Source organism: Marmota marmota, unplaced genomic scaffold (assembly GCF_001458135.2).
Source record: "Marmota marmota marmota unplaced genomic scaffold, marMar, whole genome shotgun sequence".
Lineage (NCBI taxonomy): Eukaryota > Metazoa > Chordata > Mammalia > Rodentia > Sciuridae > Marmota > Marmota marmota.
In genome coordinates this window covers 27,419,991-27,429,546 of record NW_026000185.1, presented here as the reverse complement: position 1 = coordinate 27,429,546, position 9,556 = coordinate 27,419,991, and the positions used below count along the sequence as shown (strand labels likewise).

Genomic DNA, 9,556 nt, shown 5'->3' with positions numbered 1-9,556 from the left:
GGAACGCTGGGCATCTAACCCAGGCCTGTAAGTGCTCTGCACACTCCTAGGCCCCTGTAGCTTCTGTTCCTCAGCTGCTCTAGCCTCCTACTTCCATGTCTCCTTCAGCTCATCTTGCCCATCACCTTCCCTGGGCTACCCACTGCCCTGTAGTCCTAAGGACATGCCTGCTTCCTCCTATTTGTCGACTTGGCCCTACATTTCTTACCTCCTCTCCCACAACAGCACAGAGAACAGAGCCTGGCACTATGCAGGTTCTCATTAAATACTCGAAAGCCCAACCTCAGTGGTTCCCTTGACCCTTTCCTCTGTGCTGTGCTCTGTGTAACCAAAGTGGAAACCTACAAACTATTACCCATAGGCACTTTTGAGTTCATAGCCCAAAGGACTGCCTTGGTCAACTTGCATTCAATGCAACTGCTTCCCTTCTCAGAGTGAAAGCTACAATGGCCTACAGTAGCCCTATGGTCCTCTTCCCGTCAATGCTCTCCCCTTTCCTCCTACAACTCCACCTGGCTATGGCTGAGACTAGTCAAGCTCCATCCTCAGAGACCTAGCACTTCAGGTTCTTCCATGACTCAACTGCAGTGTCTCCCAAAAGCTCATGTTAGTCTTGAATGCAGCTATGTTCAGAAGGTGGGGCTTTGGGGAAAGTGATTTGATCATGAAGGCCCTGATCTCATCCATCATGGAGTCACAGAATCCATGAAGAGTGGACTCATGAAGAGTGGGTCCTTGGCGGGGGTTGCCTTCAGGGACTGTCTTGCCCCAGCTCGGCTCACTTCCCAGCTGCCACAAGCTGGCTCTGCTCCATCACACCCCTCAACCAGGACACTCTGCCCTACAGGCCCTCTGCCCCACACAGGCCAGTAGCAATGGAGCCCACAAGCCATGAACTAAAACCTCTGAACCAGGAGACAAAATCATCCTTCCTCTTCTATTTTCTCAGGTTTTTGTCACAGTGGTAAAAAGCTGGCTCAGGCCACCTTAAGGTCTTCAAATGTCGTCTTCTCCATGCAGCGCTCCCTGGGCTTCCAGACCCACACTCTTTCCCATTTTTCTCCAGAGCATTCGTCACCATTTCAGACACTTTTGTCTTTGGAGTAGCTCCATCAAGGCGGCAACGTGGCCTGTTCACTGATTATTTCTAGCACAGAGAACAGAGCCCTGCTTGACGCAGGTTCTCATTAAATACTTGAAGGCCCAACCTCAGTGGTTCCCTCGCCCCTTTCCTTAAGATCTCTGAGGAGGATTATGGTCCTGTAAACACCCACAGGGCTCTCGTTACCTGAACAGAAATTTACCAAGACTTATCAAAAGGCCTTCAACTGTGTGCTTGTTTTATTCAATTTTGATGATTTTATCAGTCATTTAAAATATTTTCCAGGGGCTGGGGTTATGGCTTAGGGGTAGAGCACTCTCCTCACATGTGCGGGACCCTGGGTTCGATCCTCAGCACCACATAAAAATAAAGGTATTGTGTCCAACTTCAAAAAAATATATATTTTCCAAACGCTTTATTTTGAAAAAATTTAGAACCCACCGAAGTTAAAATAGTAATTTAAAAATAGTAATGCTGCCTGCACCCAAGTCTTGCTAAAAAGCAACTGGGCAGCCTCCTCTCCAGGAAGATCCAGACACTTCCTGGTTGCAAGAGAAGCAGCTGCATCTTTACTGAGTGGAGCTGTCTGGCCCCAGAAAGTTTCTGACCTTTTGTAGTGTTTTCACTCATTAGAAACTCACAACATGGCAAGTGGACATGATAGGATTTATTCCCATTTTACAGATGAAAAAACAAACCCAGAGGTCAAGTGATCTACCTGCTTCAGGCCCCAGCAGAAATGGGAACTGAAGACTTCTGACTTCAGTAACTCAACATTCTATGGTCACTTCCTCTTGGGTGTACTATGGGAGTAATGCCAGAGCTGCTTCTCAAAACAGGTGTGCAAAGAGTTTTTTAGTCTCAATCTTCTGGCAGTCAAAAGTAAATATTCACCAGTCCCATGTGCACAGTATTATGAGTCAGAAGTCTGTTATCAGGAACATAAAACCATATTATCGGAAGTGCAAGAAATAGAAAATATACCAAGGTGTCCACCCACCAGTTGCCCCTATTCTGAGTGCAACATTTATTGAAGGCTTACTTAGTCCTAGCTACTATGCTCAGGACCCAGAACAAAGAAGACAGACAAGGATTTTGTCCCTGTGCAGTTCACACTGCAGTGGGTCCTACAGTCCACACGCTGACAAGTGGCCTGCATCTGGACACCTCAGTGTTTTGTGTGGTCCATACAGTTCTTAATTTTTGTGTTTTTATTTTTTAGTACATTGCCAAAGCCTAGCTTCTCTGAAACAGGCAACATGTGCTAGATCCTTCAACAATAATAGGTAGTAGTCACCTGCTGCCCCACAACCAGGGCGCATGCCCTCAGCTCCCTGCAGCCTCCATCATTTCCTATCGTCTCAAACCCAAAGGACTGGCCTCAGACACTGACATGTTGGTTATTTGACATCCAAAAGAACTGAAATGGAAACCCCTGAAGCAAACAAATATCCAAACAAGATAATTTCAGATAGCATCAAGTAACAGAGAACAAAGAAACTAAGCTAAAGTGACGGATGTGATATGATTGGTGGAAAGGGCTACTTCAGATGGGGTGGTCAGGGAGGGGGATTCTCTGGGAGGCAAAAGAAACCAAGAACTGAAGAACTGAATTATGACAAGCATGACAAGTCTGCCAACAGGAAAGAAAGAGGCTTCCACGCAGAGGGACCAGCACAGGCAGGAAGCACCGGCCGCTACAGACAGTTCAGCTCATTCAAGAACAGCAAGACCGGGTGGCTGAGAGCGGTTAAGAAAGATCACAGAGAAGGAAGGGGCCAGGTCACATGGCTTCGTGGTGAGAATTTTAGGATTTTGTTTAAAAAGCAAGGGGAAGCTTTTGAAGGGTTTTAACCAGGGAGTAAGGTGGTCTGCTTTACATTTTCAGAAGATCACTCTGCTGGGTAGAAAGGTGACTAAGGCAACAGAGGAAGCAGGGAACCCAACTGGGAAACCAATTGCAAGCTGTACTATGAGGTCCAATAGGTGACAGTGGCTAGGACCAGGATGGTAACAGAAAAGATGGAGAGAGGCAGCAGACTGAGCATGTCAAGGAACTTCCTTAAGGGTGGATGGAGCAGTGGGGGTGGGAGGTGGTAATGAAAAGGGAGCAGTCAAGGACAACTTCGAGGTTGTGACCTGTTCTAACATCTGGAACACTGGGACCACTGGACGCCCTGGTTTTAGAGATCAAGACTGATTCTGGATGAAGACATTGTGCCTAGATTCCTAATCTCCCTCACTTCCCATATGCAAGCAGTCCTTAAGCTCCCAGATTCAAACTTTGAAAAACCTAATTTCTTATCAATCTATTCATTCACCCTCATACCAGTCACCTCTGTCATGGCTCAGTTCTCTCTCGCCTTGACTTTTACAACAGTCTACTGTAGCCATGAATTATAGACATGTCTCTTAGTTCCCTGACCTCAGTCATATTTATCCTCCGTACCTAGCCAGGCTGGCCAGAGGAGGCACTCAAACATGTGATGAACTGAAAAGAGGTCTCCTCAGACAGGATGTGACTTCTCTAGAGTGGCACGGCCCGACCCAGGATCAGACCGCTCTTCCACACAACATGAAACTGAACCAGACTCCAAAAGTATGACCAAGTCCCATAAAACTTTGCTACACAGGAATGTTTCTAATTTGGTTTCAAACCACACTCTTTTGAGTCCCACTTTTACTGAACAGTTAATGACGTCGGACAATATTATTCTTTTTCACTTTTCTTCCAAATGTAGGGAACTTAGACTTCCTTAGCCTCGTGTTTGCAAGGAGGCAACAGAGAGCATTACTCTGCATTTTACAAATAAGAAAACCAAAGCCCAGAAAGCAGCACCTTCATTACTTCTCGATGGAGCTGGTAACCTGGCCCAGGTGAAGGCTCATCTTCCTGGGGCTCAGAACACAGCTCAGCTCGCCCCATAATAGTGCTGCAACATTCCCGGGGTTCATCTCTACGTTTATAAACTTCCTGGGTGTCAGAGTATGCTGCCACAAGGTCAAAGACCACTTTCCTCGGTGCTGGGTGAAGAGAGATTCCACCCCTTGGGCCTGGGAGAAAGAAAAGCACCTTGCTCTTCAGTCCAGGAGTCAAAACCAGTAAGAAGAGAGAGAGATCCAAGTGGACAAGAGCAGTTTCAATGGGAAAAAGAGGGGCCGCCAGCAAGGGGCCGCCAGCAAGAACACCAAGACCTCCTTTGAAAGGTTTCCACCCAGGAGCACCTGGGAATCAAAGTGGAAGTAGTGGGGAAGCCGGCAAGACCCTTCCTGAGCCAGTCACTTCTTCAGGGCTCCCAGGCTCCTCAGGGCCTCCTGGGCCTGGGTTAGCTGCTGCTGCAGCCTCTGGCGAGTGCTCTCGGTGGAGGCCCGCTTCAGGAGGCCCTGCATCTCCTCCACCACTGCCCGGTGGCCAGGGGTATTGTGGAAAAGCCGCACCGCCCGATCCCCACAGGAGGCCAGAAAGCGGCCAGTGATGTCGAAGGATAAGTCTGTGATACACTCCCCATGGACCTGCTCAAAGCATTCCTCCTTCTCGCCCCGCCGGGTATTGTAGAGATGAATACTAGTGCCGTTGGCCAAGGCCAAGACGTGGGTGTCAGGGGAGAGAGCCAGACGGCACTGCATGGTGCTAGCCTCTTCAAAGCGTCCTGTCCTCAGCAGGTAGGGATCCTGCTGCTTCTTGTATTCCACGTCTGTATCCCACAGTTTCCATGTACCATCCTTGGAGACAGAGGCCATCCTGTAATATGGGAAATCACAGCTTGAGCCCCAGCTCCCTCTGGCGGGGAGGCCCCTGGGGAGCCGGAGTTACCTCAGCTAGGAAGGCAAGTCTGCTTTCCCTTCAGAGCCACAGCTCAGGCAGGTGGGAGGGCTTTGGCTGCCAAGAGCCACTGCTAAGACACCACTGAGGGCACATTCACTCACTCACCTCCGCGAGTCATTGGAGAAAGCGAAGGAGTGGACAGCTGCAGTGTGGCCCTTCAGTTCAAAGGCTCGCACGACCTCCTGGAAGTCCCCCTTCTTTCCAAAGCAGACTTCCCAGACCTTCACATCTGGGGTGAAGCCACACGAGGCCACAAACCTACCACACAACCCAGGTTCCTTTGAAACAATTTTATAGGCACCTTGTTCCTGCAAACCCCTTATACAGCTTTTCTGAGGATACTTTTTAATTTTTCTGTGGTGCTGGGGATGGAACCCAGGGTCTATGCATGCTGGACAAGCCCTCTACACCCCCACCTAGGCACAAATAACTTTTTTTGTACTGGAAACTGAATCCAGGGGTACTTAACCACTGAGCCACATGCTAGTCTTTTTAAAATATTTTTAAATTTAGAGACAGAGTCTCACTGAGTTGCTTAGCGCCTCGCTAAGTTGCTGAGGCTGGCTTTGAACTTGAGATCCCTCTGCCTCAGCCTCCCAAGCCACTGAGTACAGCAGCATCTTAAAAAAAAAAAAAAAAACAGGAACAATTTACCACTGAGCTACATGCACAGCCCTCTATATTTTACTGAGACAGAGTTTCACCAAGTTGCTTAGGGCCTCGCTAAATTGCAGAGGCTGGCCTTGAACTTGTGAACCTGTCTCAGTCTCCTCAGTCACTGTCATTTCAGGCATGCACCACTGCACACAGCACAAAGTACCTTTTAAAAGTGCTTTTCTGAATGATTCTGGCCAAATTAGATGGCTTGCATGTACTAATGTATACCAACAAATTCCACCATTATGTATAATTATAATGCACCAACAAAAAAACATTTAAAAAAAATTGTTTTTGTATACATGACTTCAGTTTATCATCACAGCTTGCTTTAAGATATGTAGAGCCCTTACTCTGCCCTTTAAACTCAAGAGATGAAGAAACACAAATTAAGAACAGTGGTGGCTTACATGAAATCTCATATACCACGGCAACATTGGGAGAGCTGAGACTTGCACCCAGAGTTCCGACTCCTCCCTGTGTGCTCTCCCCCCACCACAAAGCCACCTCTCTGTGTTGTGCCTGACTTGTCCCAACCTCTCCCACCCAGATGCCTTGGCCCTTCCCAGGCTCACCTGCTACAAGGGGATATAGCAGCATAGGTATTGTTCATCTGGTTGGTGTTGATGGTAGACAGAACCTGACCTTTCAGATTCCAGATGAGGACAGTTGTGTCACTGGAGGCTGTCATGATGAACTTTCCTGAGGGGGAGGGGAATGACATGAGCTGAAGTCAATGATCTGATCCAACTGTCATTCTCCAAGAGACATTTTAAAAGCCTCTGCTGCCCAAAGCATCAACGTTCCCCTCCCAGGCCAAGGGTGGCCACAGGTAAGACCTATACAGCTCTTCCCTGCCCCCTTGCTGTGATTCTCAGGACTAAAGGGGAGCACAGAACCTGGCTGCTTGGAGTCAGAGCTCCTTGGTCACACTGAGACTGACAAAACTCCCAAGGCAGCATTAAGTCATTCAGCAAATGTAACTGTGGACATTTTAGTTTTTCATGCCTTGGGCAAGTTCCACCTCTGAACGCCTTTTACCTGTGTCAGCAATGCCAATGTTGATGACAGGTGCCTTGTGCTTTTTAGGGAAGTCCTCTGGGGTGGCTGTAAAGGTAAATCCCCCATCTTCTCTCTTGGTCATCTTGAAGACACGGAGAGTGTCCCCATTGGCCAGCCAAACAATGAAGGCTCTAGAGATAGATAACACATAAGTCTCTCCCTCATCTGGACCCAGAAGCCTATGTGTTCCAGGCCCTGGGGAAACTCAAGATCTCCCCTCGTGCCTTGTAAGTCTAGCCTTATATTGTAACCCGTTTCAAAATCTCAAGCCAGACATGGTGGTACAACACCAGTATTCCCAGCAACATGGGAGGCTGAGACCAACCTCAGCAACTCAGCAAGGCCTATGGACTTAGTAAGACTTTGTCTTGAAGTAAAACAAAGAAAGGCTGGGAATGTGATTCAGTGGTAAGTACCCCTTAATTGCCAGTACAAAAAAAAAAAAAGACGACAACGACGACAAAAACTATTCAAAAGCTGGCCATGGTGGCAAAACCTATAATTCCAGCTACTTGGGAGGCTGAAGGAGGAAGGTCTTAAGCTTAAGACCAGCCTGGGCAACTTTGCAAGACCTAATGTCAAAATAAATAAATAAAAGGGTTGGGAACATAGCTCAGTGGAAGAGCACCCCAAGTTCAATCCCCAGTACAGGAATCTCACAGCTTTGGCTTCCTTTAATTTCTCTGAGAGCTTCCAAGACTCAACTAGAAGCCAGGTTTTGGCATTTGCTGGATGGAATTATTTCCCCTACTCTACTTCCAAGCTATTGTAACAACATAGCCCTCCAGGAAGCCCAGGCAGTGCCCAAACTATCTGGATGCTCTCTTTCTGCCACCCCACGGAGACCTTGAGTCCCTTTCACTACTCCCACCAGATACGGGAAAGCTATAAGCCCGGGGTGAGGCTTCTACAAGCAAACCTGAGGTCCCATCCTGTCCCACCTGCAGTCAGGGCTGAAGCGCACCAAGGTGGCATGATCCAGCTCCACGTTGGCTCTCATGCTGCGGTGCTCCCGCTGGAGGAAGTCCTTGGTGCTCCAGATGCGGACTGTGCGATCATCTGCACAGGTGGCCAGATACTTGCCATTGCTGCTAAAGTCCATGCAAGATATGTTTCCGCTGTGGCTCTAGGGGACGGGTTGGAGTAAGTGTGAATGGGAGCCTCCCAGAGGAACAAGGAAGCCTAACCTGGAGCCATGACTATGGACCCCTATTGCTGGAATAAGAAAGGCTAAGATGAGACATGCTCAATGACTTTTCAGAGGCAGAGAGGCCTGCAATGCACATTGATCAGTACAAAGGAAAAAGTCTGCAAGGGTCTGAGTCTTCGTGTGTGGGTACCCATGAGTACTCATGTACCTTCAGCGCTGCAGCCAGGAGACGGTGAGTGAAGCTATGTTGTTGAGGCTTCTCCTTGCGAATCCGCTGACTCTGTTTCTGCTTCTTGGATCCTGACTTCTTGGTTCCATTTGCTTTCTGGCCTATTAAGAAGGCTCAAGTCATCATTCACTCATCTGTAAGCACTTACTACCTACAACTGACTAGGCACTGAGAAGAGCAGCAAGAGAGGACCAGATATGGCTCCTATCCTTGAGAAGAGAGAAATATTATAAGTGAAACGGGCAAAAACAAAGGCTTTGGAATTGGACCTGGGTGTGGATTCTGTGTCTACCACTGAGTGACCTTGAGAAGGCTACTTGCTTTTAATTCATAGAGCACCTCAATGCAAATTAGAAAAGGCACCAAGGCACCCTCTCTGGGCTGAAATAGCTGAGTGGGCTCATAGCACAGCCAGTGCAATGTGGATTCTTGGCCAGATATTCCTATACAGGAAATAATGTGCACAACCAAATCCGGAGGCTTGAATCTTGGATAAGTGACTTAACTGATCTGGGCTTAAAGAGAGACTAGGAGAACTGGATGACAAACCAAAAGCACCCAACACATGCATTAAAGACCCAAGGAAATCTCAGAAAGAACTCAGAAAAATTAACATGTTTTAAGCATCTATCTACCCTGTGCCAGGAATGGTGCCAGTCAGTTTTACATAATATGTTAGAGAATCAAGCTAGGCACAAAGCTGGCATGTGCTAGATGGTGGCAGATGTCCCCCCATTCCTACAGGAAACATACCTCCTAAGCCTTGCACACAAAGATGGTCACAATCTGGCTCTGCTTACCTTTCCAGCCTTGTCTAATAAGCCCCACCTGACCTTTGAGCACAACAAATGCTGTTTTGGAATTCGCTGCCTTTATGAGTTTTGCCATTGGAAGGAATGCCTGCCATTCTTAGCCTCCTGGCAAACTCTTCCTACACAACTATCCTTCAGAACCCCACACCACTGGCTGGGGCTGTAACTCAGTTGCAGAGTGCTTGCCTTGGGCTCCATCCCAGCATCAAAAGAGATAACAAAAGAACCCCTAGCCCTCTCCTGGGTTTCCTACTCTCAGCAAAGATTTCATTGACTACCACCCACTCCAGAAAAGCAGGGCTGGCCATTCTCCCTGTTTTTTTTTTGTTTTTTTTTTTTTTTTTCTGTTTTCCAGTACTGACCTCTTCTGTGGCATTTATTACACAATTTTTTTTCGCGTGCATTCTTAGGGTATTTATATTTACATATTTACATTTTAGATGTACATTTTTAGATGCACTTTTTTTTTTTTTTAATTTTGAGACAGGGCCTCGCTGAGTTGCTTAGGGCCTCGCCAAACTGCTGAGGCTAGCTTTGAACTTGCGATCCTTCAGCTTCAGCCTCCCAAGTCGCTGGGATTGCAGGAGTACGCCAGCGCTCCCGACTGGATACAATTCCTTACTGGACTCATTAAAGGAAAAGATCCCAAAGTCTACCAGCCCGATCCACGTTGCCGTAGGTCGCAAAACTAACAGAGAGTGCTTAAGAACGAATGCCC

At 47.7% G+C, this 9,556-nt stretch overlaps 1 protein-coding gene across 2 annotated transcripts in view; it reads right to left on the bottom strand.

The window, feature by feature from the left end:
• Positions 1–1,749: 1,749 nt before the first annotated feature.
• Positions 1,750–9,556, bottom strand: part of Tbl2 (transducin beta like 2) — an 8,962-nt gene continuing 1,155 nt past the window's right edge. Inside the window, exons 2-7 of one of the 2 annotated variants that reach the window (XM_015491430.2) lie at positions 8,006–8,127; positions 7,589–7,773; positions 6,627–6,778; positions 6,161–6,287; positions 5,034–5,186; positions 1,750–4,844 (exon numbers count right to left, since the gene is read on the bottom strand). In XM_015491430.2, coding sequence (XP_015346916.1) covers positions 4,382–4,844; positions 5,034–5,186; positions 6,161–6,287; positions 6,627–6,778; positions 7,589–7,773; positions 8,006–8,127 — 1,202 coding nt within the window. In that variant the 3' untranslated portion in view covers positions 1,750–4,381. Of the gene's footprint in view, positions 4,845–5,033; positions 5,187–6,160; positions 6,288–6,626; positions 6,779–7,588; positions 7,774–8,005; positions 8,128–9,556 lie in introns of those variants that run through there. The other variant, XM_048789939.1, reaches the window with a different exon arrangement.